Source organism: Oreochromis niloticus, linkage group LG3 (assembly GCF_001858045.2).
Source record: "Oreochromis niloticus isolate F11D_XX linkage group LG3, O_niloticus_UMD_NMBU, whole genome shotgun sequence".
Lineage (NCBI taxonomy): Eukaryota > Metazoa > Chordata > Actinopteri > Cichliformes > Cichlidae > Oreochromis > Oreochromis niloticus.
Window position 1 is genome coordinate 3,766,981 of NC_031967.2, and position 17,464 is coordinate 3,784,444.

General features: G+C 39.6%; 1 protein-coding gene across 17 annotated transcripts in view; it reads right to left on the reverse strand.

Moving 5' to 3' along the window:
- Positions 1–17,464, reverse strand: part of ablim2 (actin binding LIM protein family, member 2) — an 89,002-nt gene that overhangs the window by 28,735 nt on the left and 42,803 nt on the right. For 12 of the 17 annotated variants that reach the window (XM_019349167.2, XM_025899370.1, XM_025899374.1 and 9 more), the window contains exons 3-9: positions 16,690–16,873; positions 9,066–9,178; positions 8,711–8,837; positions 8,483–8,576; positions 2,705–2,792; positions 2,124–2,182; positions 1,103–1,144 (exon numbers count right to left, since the gene is read on the reverse strand). In XM_019349167.2, coding sequence (XP_019204712.1) covers positions 1,103–1,144; positions 2,124–2,182; positions 2,705–2,792; positions 8,483–8,576; positions 8,711–8,837; positions 9,066–9,178; positions 16,690–16,873 — 707 coding nt within the window. The remainder of the gene's footprint in view (positions 1–1,102; positions 1,145–2,123; positions 2,183–2,704; positions 2,793–8,482; positions 8,577–8,710; positions 8,838–9,065; positions 9,179–16,689; positions 16,874–17,464) is intronic. The other 5 variants (XM_019349181.2, XM_019349177.2, XM_005464009.4 and 2 more) reach the window with 3 other exon arrangements.

Sequence of the window (17,464 nt, forward strand, 5' to 3'; positions counted from 1 at the left end):
TGTACATGTTGTTTACCTTATTGCTGCATTATTGTTCATGCCTTAACAGTTCCAATGCCTTTATATAAATATTGCAAAAACTCAAACTTAAAAAACACATTTGAAAGTATAACTGAAAAGATAATATGTGTTAGAAACAACATCTAGATGTTGGCAACAAGAGAGAACTAAACCATGGAGAAGGATGACAGTAATGTTAACCCAATGCTGAATATTTGGCAGACAAATGGTAAACTTTAATTCTCCAACACTGTTTTCATGACAATCAACTTGGTTAAGATGTAAATTGTAACAGTTAGCGTTGATATTATGATCACACTTCAGACTCAGCCTGTTAGCCTAGTGTAGCATAAAAACTCAAAGCAGGAGTAAACAGTTAATCTAGTCCAAGGTTCAGAAATATGCTAAATATCACTTCTAAAGGTTCTATCAATTTTATTTCAATAAAAAGACAGTTTGAGGTAAGTTTTCTAGAGAATCTAAATCTTCTCATCTCCCTTTTTAATTCCACTTCTGCATAACTTGAATCATTTTTCTGTTATTACAAGGGTATTTTGTTTAACACAAGCAATAAAAGCACACATTTTAATTCCTCAAAAATTCAAACAGCAAATACTTACTTTACACAGAGGGCGCAGTGCCTGTATTAGTGAAGCTGTACTGGGATCAGTACCGATGATGTTTAAGTTGAATGAGAGAGAGTGAACTTTCCATCATACGGCAAATTAAATATTTGGAGAATCGAAACAGTTGTGTTTGATTTTTTTAGCACATTTTTAGCACGTTGAAACAAGATAGAAGCATCCACTCTGTCTGGCCAAGCTGTGTGAGTGTTGCCCTCTATGGATGAACTGCTCAGGGGACCATTCTGGGTACATGCGCACACAGATCCTCAGCATCTTTAGTCACATATGTCAGCTCTGCATAGCACCAGAGTAAGTAACAAATGTAACTTTAACACTTTGTGTTGCTGTGGCTGCTTCTCAGCATGAAGACAATGCAGCACTAAGTTGTCAGTTCTAAACAACCCATGCAGCAGATGGTTGTGAGGGGAGGGGAGCTGAGTGGGGTTTTGGTTGCAGGGACGTACAGGAGCACCGACCTGCTGCTCGAGGCCATCATTGAGCTGTATCCGGACCTGCTTCTGGGAAGGAGAGGGGTGACGATGAGGAATGAGGAAGGGAGATGGAGGAAGGGCAGACAATGGCTGATGCAATGCTCAAACCAGAACCTATTTTTTTTAAAACTGACTCAATTACATTTTTCTTTATTTACCTTCAGCTTCACACAATTTTCTTTTGATGGTGATTCTTGTTACGCATTTTTGTTGGTGATATTTTGTCTCTGTTATTACTCTATAGTCTGTATAAATTGTTGTACTACTTTAATGACTGAAAGGCACCAGCAACAACAAAAGGAATGACATGAATATATTCATAGGAATGTTCTTACTGATGAACATTTTTATTTACAATGAAACAAATTATGAAATGTTAAAGTTTAGAAAGCTAAATGAAAAAATGCCAGATGAGTTGTAAAAATGTTCTAAATTATTATTGTTGTTGTTGTTTTTTATTTCAGTGGATATTGCTGTGGACACTGGGATGTGTTGGCACCTCTACTTTAGGTATTAGGTCTATTTAGGGGGAAAAAAACAAACTTTAAAAACAAAAAAAGAACTTTTTAACAAAAATTTGCAATAAAGACTGAACTGTGAACTGCGTAGCTTGTAGGGATAAAAAAAGGCAAAAAGCTCCTTAAACTGCAGTTCAGCAGTTCATGTTAAGAACACGAAAGAAACCTCAGTGACTGTCTAACACAGACCCAAATCTTCCTCCTGCTCACTATTTCATGCACACAAGAAGGTTGGAGAGCTCCATCATAATTTCCTGGGACTATGAAAAATTCAGTTTTTGAAACTGTGTTTTGGGCTCATTGTGGTATTCCACTTTCTATATTCAAAACAGCTAAACTCAACCACTGACTGTGCTATATTCAGAGGTTTTTCAAACTCTTCCCTTTTAACTTCTGAGGAATCCATGACAAGGGAGTATCAGAGCTTTATCTCTTCTGTCATTTATTTACATATATATATATCTGTCAGGACTGCCTTTACCACCCACCTTACTCTTCTCCTCCTGCTTGGCTGCTTGTCTGCATGGAGGATGCCAGATAGAAGATCCTGAAGACACAGAGAGACAGGCAGCACCATTTGCACTTTCATGTTGTTGAAAGTGGGTCAAATATTAAAAATTGGTTTAGTTTAATGAACCATTTGATTGATTTAAATCATACATTATGTCATAACTTATTACTTTATAAATTGGAGCGACATATTTTATGCTTTTTAAATCAGAAATAATTGAATTAATTTACTGTCTGCTTTGTGTTAATGACAGCAGCAGTTGACAGAATCTCTGTTACTAAACTAATGTGACTCAAGCACACATGTGCCTTATTTATTCACCAACACACATTGGGTTTATGAAACAGAGTAAAAGAGAAAAGAGAACGTGATGAACCAAAAAGTGATGTCGCGACTAGAAAATTAGCTCTTACTGCCTAAGAATAGAAAGTAATGTGCTTTAGTCTAAAAATAGATCATGAGTTTTAGCACTGGATCCTCTGTGGTTAGGCAGGAAAAACTACACTGCCTATCCTGACAGGTAGGAGCTATAATAAGACATATGAAGGCTGCTTCTACCTTGCAGGTACATTTCCTCTCCCTCTGCAAACATCTGCTCACACCGGACACAGCGTGCACATGTGGGGTGGTAATGCTTCTCGCCAGCCTGTTGATCAAGAAATTAAAACACATTAGCACACTGCAGTAGTTACTATTTATCATATCTCCTAAGCAATGCAGTCTTAAAAGAGACATTCTAAAAAAGCAGAAGAGGAAACAATACATTGCTTTCAGATGGCAACCAGTATGCTTTCAAGCCTGCAGTTTAAATGTTCTTTTCATTCAATGAACGATGTGATTTAGTCCCTATGCCTAACACATTCATTGAAAGACGTCTGTGTTACCATCTATATTTATATACATAAGCGCTCTTAGAAAATGCATAATTACCTCATTATGAATAAGTTGCAAAATGAACAGTGAGTTTCAGGAGTGTTGCTGAGCTAAAGCTAATTCAGGGACAAAGGGAAACAACTTCTGTTAAACTACAAAAATTAGGTTGTTTTATCATTTAGCCACAAGATGGAGACATTGCCATTCAGACAGAGCACTGCAGGAGTAACACATAAAATCCTTTTGACAAAAAGGATTTAAAATACATACATGACATTCGGCTTAATCCTGTATTTATACAAATTCCCCAAATACGTTTTCTCCATAAGTACCATGAAGCACTGTGTATGATGGCCTGTGTGTTAAGCATGGAGCTCCTGTGTGTTTAGCATGGAGGCAACATGTTATCTCCAGAGCTTGTCAGAATCCACAAAGTGGTGTGATGGGAGGGAGTTGTCACAGTGAGGATGAATGAGTCTGTGATATTGATTTTGAGGCACAGTGTGGATTGTTTCTTGACTTGCGAAACTGCTAGTGACCGATAGTGAACTGCTGTGACCTGGTCAAGTGTTGGGGACTGTCTGGGTTCATTTTTGGCTGTGGAAGCTGATTTGACTGACACTGACACTGTGTGCATGGATCGTTTGGGTAAGTTGTCCACTTTCTACTTCCATCCCTAAGAGCAAATATTACATTTGGTCAGTGTTTTCCTCAACAGGAACTCAGAGGGAGTTTTTCTTTTCTTGACAGATTTTTCAAGCTGTTTCATGGATTCAAACTAGCAAACCTTAAAAAGCATCCTATTCTCTTAAGTTTCACAGTCTTTTGGGTGATTTTCTTAATCCAGATCCTTATTCTGTCTCTTTTCATGGCAACAAAAACCACCATTACTGAAAGTGAGCAGAATTGTCTCATTCTTGGCAGTTTTTCTTGTCCTAAAACACATATGATTTATGGACTCAGTAATAAACAAAACAAGTCAAGATGGAGGTTTATTGGAATTGAGTCATTCTTTTTCTCTCCATGCAAAGAGATTTCATCTTGCTGTAACAGCGGTCTGATTACGTGCAATACCTCTGAGGCTCCTCCACTTTGCTGCATCATTCTAATAGGGTAGGATACCAGAAAACAGGATGTCATCACCATATTTCTTGGCTAACACCCTGCTTAATGCTTGCTGAACCAAATGGACAGCAGATGGAAAGAGGAGGCAACTAGGCACAGAAATGTACTAAAAAAACCCCAAGAAGACTCCAAGTCTAGGTGTTACTGACAGAAAAACAAAAGGCCACCTGTTTAAAAACTGATAGACAGTGCTGATGCTATGCCAGAAGTTCATATTTGAACTGAAACTGAGAGAAAAGAGGAAGCTGACCTAGGAACTCCAAGAACTAAGAAGATAAAAGGCCGGAACAGGATTGAAATTCAAACATGGAAAGTATGAGAGAGGCGGAAAGAAGATAGAACTGCTATCAAATCCTTCCTTTGTCAGCACAGGGAGGAGAATGATCCTATTCAGTGTCCTGCAGGACTGGCATATCAAGAAAGAAGAAGGGGGCTCAGGAACGGTTTGGAGGGAAGTTGAGACTGAAAGAGTCTAATTAGATTTTTACTTAGGAATGGGGCTGTAGCTGGTCAGCCAGGGTTGAAGTTTGTGGCTGAATCTCATGCAGAGTATGGCTTTAGATAATGGGAGAGCTGCTTTTTATATCTTTACTACCTACAGCCCATATGCTTTCTCAAAATTATCCTACCTCTATTGCTCTCTCCATTCGCTCATCTCGCAATTCCAGGAACCAGTCAGGTGAGGGATGTGATTCATTTAGAAGACTGGAATAAATTTGTGGCAGTATGAACACAGAAATACAAACATGGTCTATGGTGTGCAATCCAGTTGACATACATCAAGCTCTGTGTTGTGTCACAGGTTATTAGAACACAACAGCAATGGGATCTTTATCCAGCTCATGATTTTACAGCTCAGTTATATATACTGTAAGAGACAAAAGTACTGGCACGAATGCTGCGTCATCTGATACTGAAATCAGAAGTTTACCTCAGAATATATTCAACTTTAAAGTAAATGGACTGACATCCCAGTCTTACAGACCACTCAAAGTGCTTTAGAATACGATTCATACAGCACTTCTGTTGAATACACTTTGAGTACTTTATCTACTCATTCATTTAAATACAGAACCTTATTAAAAAGTGACATTCATATCTCCACTGCACCACAAAGGGATCTTGAACACTGAAACCAACTGGTTAAAAAATACTGAAGCCTTGTCTCTGATGTTGAAGGTAACACATTTAATGTTTCTACCATGTTTCAAACTAACACTGAACTTAATAGTCAGTATGAACAGTGACAGAAATAAAAATGCCAATGAAGCAAATTAGGCAATGATCAGTAGCACAGATGCTTGGCTGACAGCAGAAATACTTAATCTCAACAGGTATAGTTTGGGTGTTACATATTGTTTTGGCTCAGCTCCGTAAGTTTAAACCTTTCAATAATGTTTGTGTAGGTTCTCAATCATCCAGGTCAAGGCAGTGTAAAGTGCTTAAGTCAAATGAGCTGAACTACCTTGGGCTGCTCATCCAAAATGCTTCTTCATTTCATGTCCTTTCATATTCCTGCATTGGTGAAAGATGCAGAATACAAGACAATATGTCTGCCATCCTGGTTACATATGTTTCAAGTTCTTGAGTCAAAGGCATCTAGACTTCTTTTAGGTTCTTGGTTCTTCTTCGTCTTTTTTTACTATTCCCAGTGTTTTCAGTTACTTGGCATTTATTGCTAAGGTCAACTTAGACTGCATGTTGCTCTTGCATTGTCCTCTATGTCCCAATTTCAGCCAAGCATGACACATCACAGTGTCTACTCTCACTGTTTCACTGACAAAGTGACTGACTGACTAACATCTTGGATGAGAGATAAATGCCATGGCACAAGGAACACCGGGCAACAATAAACATAGCTTCAATTCCATTGCTGCCATCTGCAGTTACTGAGTCAGTGCAGTATGACCTCTGTGTGCTCTTTGATCTCAACCAAATGTCACGGCATTTTGAAAGTACAGTCTTTCAGTTACTATTTCAAAGTGCAGCCTTGCACAGCTAGAACAGCTGGAATCTCCCTGAATCTCACACATGAGACAGCATCATCAGTCAACCCTGAATGCTTATGATAAGGCAGTAACAGCCCAGCTAACTATTAGCTAGCTGAAGTTGTCTTTCTATGGTAGATCCTATGGACATTTATAACTTCATTTGCAATTCCACCTCATGCTGCTAACTCTAGCAAAGGTGTTAAAATAAGGATCAAAAATGCCATTGTTCTGTTGTTCTGTCCCTCATATCTGATGACACACTTTAAAACATGCACTGCTTCATCACGCTCACCGATGAAGATGAACCAATGGTTTTAGTCAAAGAAAGTAATCATTTGAGGACACTGAGGTGAGAGGCAGGTGACAGTGTGCAATCTGTGCTATAGCTCCATGGCTGCGTGATTCTCTGCCACTCTTCTTTTATTTGTTATTGCTGTGTTCCTTCTTCCAGAATGGAAATCATTCCTTTAGCATTTATCAACGCACGCACCATCTGCATCTGCTGTTGCAATCTCATTAACTTGTGTTACATCATATCACCCCGGAGATTCAACTCCCTGTAGTTTTCATGCAACAATCAGAAGTCTAAGCTTTGGCAAACATTTTATTCTGATATGGGTGTTTGCTTTTGCTGGAGTTATGAAACTTGTTATGGAACCACAAAAGCAGCACTTCACTTTAGACTAGGTGCAGTTCAACCTGGATATTAAGTATATGTTTCCTGGAAAGAGACGCACCCTTAACAACTATAGTATGCTCAGTAAACACCAGCAATTACAAGAAAACTAACACACACAATACCTTTGGCTGTGTTAAGGTATGTGGTGTTACTGTAAACCCCCATGGTAAGAGGTTGTACTATATGTCTATGTGCGCCACAATGTTAGAAACATTTATAATGTATTTGCATTTGCAAATATGATGAATTTTTAATGGTCTCTTTGGGGAAATGAGGTCAGTCCTGGAATCAGTTAAGTGGAAATATGAGCATGAGAAACATGTAAAATACAACTCGCTGTGTTTCTCTGTAGCCTCTTTCTCTGTCTCCGATCACATACTTACCCACTCTGTTTTAAGCTTATAGGGGGTCATTGGATTGCTGGGGGTTTCTCTCTTTTATATTATAAAACACAAAATAAAGCGCCGTGAGGCAACTGTTGTTTAACGCTATATAAATAAAAGTGAACTGAAATGCACTGAATTGTGCAGGTAAATGAGCTTCCTCCGAAGGGTGACTGGCCTCTCCCTATGAGGAGTTCAGCCATTTGGGAGGGGCTCAGAGTAGAGCCACTGCTCGAACTGCCTCGACCTCACACTGGAGAGATAATATCTCTCGGCTGGCCTGGGAACGCCTTGGTGTTCCCCCAGACAAGCTGGAGGAACTGGCAGGGAAGAGGGAGGCTTCTCTGCTTAGGATGCTGCCCCTGCGACCCGGCACTGGATAAGCAAAAGAAGATGGATGGATGAATTACATTGATCTAAATTGAAAACCAGTCTAAGTAAGCCATTTAATGATGACTTTTTATTAATAATTCTTTAGCTTGTGTACAGGTTCAGTGTCTCATACTGAACTTTATCTTAAATTATGTGCCCTATAACAAAACATTTAAACTACCTAACAGAAACATCACTACAATGACTTGCAGAATCATATCCTGCAGTTCACACTGGTATACATACACTGATATCACTCATTTAGATGACAGTTGTGATTAAGTTGTACTGTTAACTAGAAGCATCTTGCAGAGAAGTATAATGCTCTCTCCCTGTCAGCAGTGTAATCTAAAAATGTAACTCTTGGAAGGAACAAACTTATTTATTAAATTAATTGTCGGGTCAGTGAGAATTAGATAAGAAGCAGTTGAACAAAATAGGAAAAAATACTGCAAGCAATCTGTTTTTAAAAAAGGAAGGTTATCAGCACATCAGTGCTGTATGGTTGTAGAGAGAAGGACTGGGCAAGTCTTAGGTTTAACTTCCTATAGCTGTCCAAAACATAGCACCTAATGATGTTTTAACTACTGTTTAAAACTAAACACTGAATAAACTGAACCACCATTCTTGGTTTAAGTCTGATTATCGATTCAGATTATTCAGTGTTTTTAACAGTTATTCCTTTTGTGCATTTATATTTACTGTAATTCGATTATTCTTCTTCCCATACATGTTTTCTGTAGCCTCTTTTGTTGGATTGCTGAGGGTTTCTCTCTTTCATATTATAAAACGCAAAATAAAGCGCCGTGGAGCAACTGTAGACAACAAGTAGACAACAAGTAAGTTGAACCACATGCCACATGCTAACAGCTAAAAAAGGTTTTGTTCTTAATGGACGCCAGCAGTGCTGTACCTCAAGGACTTTCCCTGTAATATACTTCTTACAGCTCTCACACTGGATGCCAAACATGGCGTGGTAGTCCATTTCACAATAGGGGATCCCGTCCCTGTAAGAATGACACAGGATAAGAAAGTAGGGTAGAGACAGGTGCAAGCATCAATAATAAATCTAAATCTAAATAACAGCATTAATGAAGTCTTGTGATAATCAAAGTATATTCAGATAACCAGCCAGACTTACTTGCTGATGTACTCGGCATTGAGCACCTTGTTGCAGACTTTACACTTGAAGCAGCCCAGGTGCCAGTGCTTGTCCAGTGCCACGAGTGACTGTTCATTCTTAAATTCCTTTCCACAGCCGCAGCAGTCTGTACAGAGAACAAAATAACAAAGACTAGGTCAAATTTAATGGAAAATGACACTAGAGTTTGATTTGTCTGAGTGGAAAAGAAAAAAAAACATTGGACATTTTGTTTTCTATGAGGAAAACACAATTTAGGAAAGTGCCAATTTAAGTGAAGGAACAAACAATGCAAAGTTTACTTATGGCATGAGTTATGCTTTCAAACAGGCAAACAGAGGAGAAGGGCACTGACTGTGGACAGCCTGTATGGGTGCAGGGCTGTTGGCAGGAAGAGGCTGGGTACACTTTTGGCAGATACACTCTTTCCCATTAAATGTCACTCGGTCACCGGCTGGAAATGGCTGTCTACAAACAAAGAGAAAAACAGTAGATGATCAGAGGGGTTTGACAGGTACAGTACAGTTTGTACTACTCTGAAATAAAATTTGGTCCATCAGGGTGCATAAAAGGCTCATCAGAAGGCCCTACAGACCAATTAGTAATATCCTCCAACCCCTGAAAGTATTTTTATCCTGATGACTTTAGAATAGAATAGAATAGAATAGAATAGAATTCAACTTTATTGTCATTGCACATGTCACAGGTACAGGGCAACGAAATGCAGTTTGCATCCATCCAGAAGTGCTTTAGCCATGATATAGATATATTACAATATATATTAGCAATAATATAGATATGTAAGTATATTACAGAAATGGGTCTATTATGGTATGTTATACCATAACATACCATGGTATACGGTATGAAGTATGTTATGAATATTCTATAACTATAAGTATGTACAGGCTGTAGTGAGTACAAGCTATGTACAGGCTATGAACAGGATATAAATATGAAAAACTATACAGAATATGAAATAAAAAACTATACAGAAATATGAGATATACAGTTATACAGAAATGTGAACTATGCAAGTTATGAACAGTTGTAGGATTAAAAATTATCGTATGTACAGAATGATTATTTACACAGAACTATACAGTAGTGCAGTTAAGATAAGTGAGATATGTGGATAATTTCTACAGAGGCTATATAAAGTGCTAGTGGTTGTGAGTGGTGGTTCAGTCCATGTTATTATTGTGTGTATGAGGGTACAGTTGTCCATTGTGTGTGTGTGTAGGTGGTTGTGGGTGTGTGTATGTTCAGTCCATGAGTTTAATGTGGGTCAGATGTCAGGAGGCAGAGTTCAGGAGTCTGACAGCTGTGGGGAAGAAGCTGTTCCGGTACCTGGTGGTCTTAGTCCGGAGACTCCTGTAGCGCCTCCCAGAGGGCAGGAGGGTGAAGTGTCCATGTGATGGGTGACTGGGGTCTTTGATGATTTTCCCAGCCCTTTTCAGACATTGCTTCCTGTAGATGTCCTTTATGGCAGGAAGTGGTGCTCCGGCGATGCGTTGGGCAGTTTTCACGACCCTCTGCAACGCCTTCCGGTCCGAGGCAGAGCAGTTCCCGTACCAGATTGTTATACAGTTGGTCAGGATGCTCTCGATGGTGCAGCGATAGAAGTTCACCAGGATGTCTGAGGACAGGTGGTTCTTCCCCAGAGTCCTCAAGAAGAAGAGGCGCTGGTGAGCCTTCTTGACCAGCTTGGAGCAGTTGGTCGTCCAGATGAGATCCTCGGAGATGTGGACTCCCAGGAACTTGAAGCTGCTCACACGCTCCACAGCCGTCCCCTTAATGTGGATGGGTGGATGTGGGTCAGCATTCCTCCTGTAGTCCACGATGAGCTCCTTAGTCTTCTCGGTGTTAAGCAGCAGGTTGTTTGTGTCGCACCACTCAGCCAGACGATCCACCTCCTCCCTGTAGGCGGTCTCATCGTTGTCACTGATGAGGCCAATCACCGTGGTGTCATCTGCAAACTTAATGATGGTGTTGGAACCATCAGCAGGTCTGCAGTCGTGGGTGAAGAGGGAGTAGAGGAAAGGGCTCATCACACAGCCTTGTGGTACACCGGTGTTCATTGTGATTGTAGATGAGCAGCGGTTATCCAGCCGGACATGTTGGGGCGGTTGGTCAGGAAGTCCAGTAACCATTTGCAGATGAGGGAACTGATGCCCAGGTCTGTCAGTTTCCTGATGAGTTGTGAGGGGTGGATTGTATTGAATGCTGAACTGAAGTCTATAAACAGCATTCTGGCGTAGGTGTTGTTGTTGTCCAGGTGTGAGAGGACAGAGTGCAGTGCGATGGAGACTGCATCCTCTGTGCTCCTGTTCTGGCGGTATGCGAATTGGTGGGGGTCCAGGGTGGGGGGGAGACAGGATTTGAAGTGTGCTAGGACCAGCTGCTCTCAGCACTTAGTGATGATGGGGGTGAGTGCTACTGGGCGGTAGACTTTCACCTGTTAGGAGGATCTGTCATCATATCTTTCACAAAAAGGTGAAAGGTGCTGAGGTCATAAGCCCAAGCTCTAAGCCTACTCCTCAAAATATGTTTGACAAGCCACCAGATACTCAACTAATTATTGTTACATGTTCTGATATAACTTAATGTATTTATTTACTTTTCTCTGCTATTATGTCTAAATGCAATACCCTGAAGACTGATGTAAAGCTGATTTAATAGCCATTAAAAGTAAAACCTAAATCTTTAAAAGAATTGTTTATATATTAAGCTACTCAGCTGTTGTTTGATATTTTTATTGGTTATTTACATCAGGTTTATTTTCAATTTGAAACTTTTTTCAGTCTTTAACGCATGTATTTAGAGACTTGAGACTTAAGTCTCTAAAAACCTGCTGTATTTTCTTTGTCACTATTCACTTAAATAGGTTCTGCCTGACAAAGTGGAGATCCTCAAATCCTAGTCATCATGAAGCAATCCAAGGGAATTTAAGAACAAATGAGAAACAAAATAATTGTGATCTCTCAGGCTGGAAAAGGTTATAAAGCCATTTCTAAAGCTGTGAGACTCCAGCGAACCACAGTGAGAGCCATTATCTACAAATGGCGAAAACATGGAACAGTGGTGAACCTTCCCAGGAGTGACCGGCTGACTAAAATTACCCCAAGAGCGCAGTGACGACTCATCCAAAAGGACACGAAAGACCCCAGAACAACATCCAAAGAACTGCAGGCCTCACTTTCCTCAGTTAAGGTCAGTGTTCATGACTCCACCATAGGAAAGAGACTGGGCAAAATGGTTCCAAGACAAAAACCACCGCTGAGCAAAAGGAGCATAAAGGCTCATTGCAGTTTTGCCAGAAAGCATCTCGATGATCCCCAAGACTTTTGGGAAAATACGAAAATGACCAGACAAAAGTTGAACTTTTGTCTGGTCATTTCCTGCAGATTATGGATCTGAACACTGTTTACTGCTTGACCAGTAAACTTTTCAGCTTATCACTCCAGCCACACTTTTTCTCAGAGAGATTTCTCATCGTTTTGATTTCTCGTCGTTTTGTAGTGGGAAAGTGTGTGTCCCACTACATCTCGTGCAAAAGTAACAGCATTTCAGGAAAGGAACATCATTCCAACAGTAAAATATGGTGCTAGTAGTGTGGTGGCCTGAATTTGTGATGGTTCATGAATTTTAGACCTCTCTGCATTTAATCATACTTGTTATTAATCTTTGGCTCTCTTCCACAGCATGTCTTTTGTTCTGTCTTGCTTCTCTCACCCCAACCGGTCGCCCCTCCCTGAGCCTGGTTCTGCCGGAGGTTTCTTCCTGTTAAAAGGGAGTTTTTCCTTCCCACTGTCGCCAAAGTGCTCGTCCATAGGGGCTGATATGATTTTTGGCTTTTTTTCTGTATGTATTATTGTAGGGACTACCTTGCACTATAAAGCGCCATGAGGTGCATGTTGTTGTTATTTGGTGCTGCATAAATAGAATTAAATTGAATTCTGCTGTCTACCAAAACATCCTGAAGGAGAATGTCGGGATATCTGTTCATGACCTCAAGCTGAAGTGCACTTGGGTTCTTTTTAGGAGCACTATCCAACACCTATGGGATAAACTGGAACAGTGACTGAGTACCAGGCCTTATCACCTAAACAACAGCCTTGAATCCCACTAATGCTGATGTGTCTGAATGTGGATAAATCCCTACACTCATGTTTAAGCATGTGCTGGAAAGACACCAGAAGCCCAAAACCTGTAACAGTGGGCTGTTAGTGCATCGGTTTTGGATGGAGATCTTCGTTTTCGACATCTCATGTTCAAATCTTAAAATTTCTATGTTTTCTTGTTTGTAATATCTAGTAGGAAATGAAAGAGGTGCAACACGAACACTGGCTTAACTTACAAGCCAAAGACAAATGCCATTATACAGCTAAAGAGTTACTGCAATGACAATGAAACAACGTTAATGTCTGCTGGCTGTTTGTGCAGTCTGCTTCACAAACAGCTGCCATCATCAAGTCAAATGCATAAGGAATGATGACTCCTTGGCAGAGCAGGGCTCTGACTTGCTGCCACGTGCAGCTTCCTACAGCTCTGAAATGTGATATTAGGAGCTGCTGTCACACTGACACAGCCAGCTACTGAGGGAGGAAGACATCCTGGCAGGCTGTGAATGGCTGAAATTAAAGATGACTCATGCATAAATAGACAAAAAGTTATGTTTTCAAACCTGACATTGTGAGTTTTTAAATCTGGAAGTCTTGCTTACAGTTTAATTCTTGGTATTAGGTTGATGGAAGCCTAAAATCTGAAACCCATCAACCCATTTTCCCTTATTACTATTGGTTTATTACTGCATTAATGTCATCAGATTACCATGTTTATGTTAAAATATTACACAAATATCATTTTATCATTTTATTGTTAGCAGGTTACTGTCTAAAATACACTATTTTAGTGACACTATTAGTAAATGGTTTTGACTCATATGTAATTTTAACTGCCATTCATACACGCCAGCGATGCTTTACTTCCTCATCATTATATGTTTGAAAAGGAGAGTAGCATTTTGTGATTTTTATTTACAAGATGCAAAGACTGCCTGCTTACAATACCAGACTGCAGGACATTATTTTAACATTAGCTGCACCTCCTGTTCACACTCACCTTGGAAAAACTGGATTTAAACACTTTGCTGCCCACATGAAACTTTTAAACCGTTGTATTTCTCTGTCTGCAGCTACTCTTGCACATGTTCTTCTTAATTTGTGATCATGTATTATGTGTCTTTTTCTTATGTAGCTGTCTATCAGTGAGACTACCTGTTTAGTTAAAGGATTTAATAGTTATAATAATTCTCATGACTCTTTTATATGCATTATGCATTATGCATCTTCCACAGCATGTCTTTTGTCCTGTCTTCCTTCTCTCTCCCCAACCGGTCACAACAGATGGCCGCCCCTCCCTGAGCCTGGTTCTGCTGGAGGGTTCTTCCTGTTAAAAGGGAGTTTTTCCTTCCCACTGTCACCAAAGTGCTTGCTCATATGATTATTGGGTTTTTCTATGTATGTAAACATAAAAAATATATGCTTGTGTGTGCAGATACAATTTATGTGGAGAGATACAGACAGACAAAGAAAATCCAGACAGCAAAATGAAAAACAGCTAGATTACTAAATAATTGATGATTGACACAGCCTTTTCACTGTGACATACATACAAAAAATACACAAATCACAATATGATGTCTCATGTCAAGCAGCACTTGTCCTATTAGCCTCATTTTTATATTGCTCACAAAAGGCCCGTGTGATTTACTATCACAAAGGCACCATTTGTTGTAAGGGAACTCCAAATACCACACTGGAACATTCTGATCTCAGGTTCAGCAACGGGATGACCGAAGTATGATAGGATGAACACACACACACACACACACACACACACACACACACACACACACACACACACAGAAAACCCACCCCCAGCTCAAAAGACACTTTACACTAGCTGTGGGAATGGGTAAAGTGGCTGCACTGACTGACCACACACTTAAAATTCCTGCCTGCGAGAGGCTTCCATTACCTTTCAGGGCTTGGAAAACAACACTCTCACACAGACACACTATACAGGAGACGCATGCATGTAGATTGAAAAAGGTGAGTGCAACTGTTTGGTGTGCAGTGACACGTGTGTCCTATATTTATACATGTATGTCTATTATAGCTTTATGTGCTTGTAAATGACACCAAGAGAAATGTGCAAAACATACTTATGAGATGTCTCCATCTGTAAAGATTGTTTGATTTTGAGTTCTCTTAATAATGGGAGAGTGGAATTCTGAAACACGATATTTCTGCAGTAAAAAAGATTTAAAAGTATTTGAACTGTGGGTACGGTGGCTTTGTAGGGCTAAACATAATGGGGAAAAAAGTCCTCTTACCTTAAGAGTATGTCAAATGTAAGCATTTTCAAAACGGCGGGACTGACCTAAATATGTTTGTCATATATTCATCATGTGCATGAATGTCATGGCAATTTGGAGCTTTTAATGATTTCTCTGAACTATTCATTTTTTTAGGGAGACACTGGTGTTCCAGCACTTTCCAGTTCTTGGCAAGCTTGAGCCTTGGGTTGTTCCAGAACACCCTAACCAATTTCCTCTCATTTCAGGAAACAGTTTTGGGTTTTCTTCCAGATTTTTGGCAAAGTGTTGACATATACAAATAACTTGTACTGTAACCAGTTGAAATGAACTGAGCCAATGATCAGAATTTACAGATGTTTAGAAATGACACCAAGAGACCTTCCCAACTGGGAAGTAAACTTACAGTTCTACTTCTTAGATCTTCAATAAGTTACTTGGACTTTCCTCTTGTGCTACGTATTGGTCAACCCAACGATTACTATCAAATCAATCCTTTATATGCTAGCAAAAAGAAACTACCAGTTGTATTCAGTCATCGCCGCTAAGGAGAAGTTAATAGCACTTCAAATTAAAAGATATTGTAGAACCTTTAATCTACTGAAAGCTAAGAAGCAATTAAATAACTTAAAACTGCAACACTGAAGAAAGAAATATGTTAAACAGTCTTCTTATTGCATACTGTGTAGTATTGTGCTGAGTACATTAATAATTCGTCACGTTAAAGGCTGATGGTCATCTTTACTCTTTATCGATTTGTATTTGTTTTGGGTTTGAAAACTAAGAAAAAACATGTCTGTGTATAAACATATGTTCATCCATCTCTTCCTCAGCAAGCTCCACATCTGCACTTGCTATTCACATGTTTTTACTATTTTCACTATTCTCATGTTTTTGCTTAAAAACAATCTTTGTTCCCCTAGACTGACTTGTCCCCTACTTGGGGAGAGGGACATACACATGCACTGAAATGCTTGGAAGGACACTCACTGCAGTTCATGCAATCTTAAGCGTCTTAATCTAAGGTTTAATCACCACAACTAAGTGCAAAATCCTTATACTAAACCTAGCAAAACCTAGTTTGTCACTGCATTTGACTTCAGCGCTAACTCATTATCCACTTGTTACCTACATCCAATGCTTAAAACAACAAATCCTTAAGAAGTATTTGATTAAATGCTTTTAAAGCACCATTTTTATATAAACTGTACTGGTCAAATGACTTTGCTTATGTTAAGCCAAGGCCTCTGATGATGCACCAGAATGTGCAGGACACCTTTTGACATTATTGTATGCTTTCAAAAACACATCTCAGTTGCAAACCAAAAAAATTTGGTTGCTCTTGTCAGTTTTCTGTTAATGTCATGAAAGTCAGCAGAACTGCAAAGTTCCTTTTTTAAGTGCAGCTGGCCTGATTTATTGACACATGGCTCAGTGGTGCTTAGATGGTCACGGTAGATTGATGGCAGTGAGTTTATGTGCTAAATGAATAAGCTGCTCTCAGAGCCATGTTTCTCCCACTTGCTAGTTTTAGGAAATACCAAAGTAAAAAATGAAATCTGTTATTTTGATTCTACTCCATATGCTAATTTCTTACTTGCATGAGGTGCAAACAAAGCAGCGTGGGTGGTAGGTCTTGCCCAGCGCGGACACAACCTCCCCCTCGATGAAGTCCTGGCAGCTGAAGCAGCGAGTTCCATACAGCCGCTGGTAGTCCAGAGTACAGATGTATTCACCCTGCCGCACAAAGAAGCCTCCCTGGGCCAGCTCGCAGCCACATACTGGAAAAAGAGAGAGGAACAAATAGTCAAAGGTTATAGCAAGGTTCTCCTTGCTATAGAAACATGTAAAAGTGAAGGGTGGATTTAGGAAATGACCAAGGGGACCAAAAAAGAGAAAAGAAGACATCAGATTTGTTCTCCCTTTTTTCCTTAATTATCGGTTTTTAAAATTAATTCAACAGACATAGGATTGTATAGTAAACAAAACAAAGATTTTTATACTATAATTGCATTGCTCACAGTGTTACCAGCTTCACTGGTGCTTAGAATGGTAGAATGAAAGTGGCAGAAAATCTTGCCTTTTTATCCCTTAAGGCCTCGGTTATTTATTTACAAATAACTTAACCTCAGTTAGTAACAGCTCCACAAAAGGCCAAAATAAACAACCGGGGAAACTTTGGATTATATTCAGTTAATTTGCATCTGTTTTCAGAGATCTGAAACAACAAATCAGAAACCTGTTAGGCATCCACTTTATTAAATGCTACACTCTGGAAATACAAGAAATGTAGAGAAAAAAAGTAGGGGAATGAACTTTAAAAAACTGCGTGACTTGGAGAATACACATCAGTCACATGCAATCAGCTGATT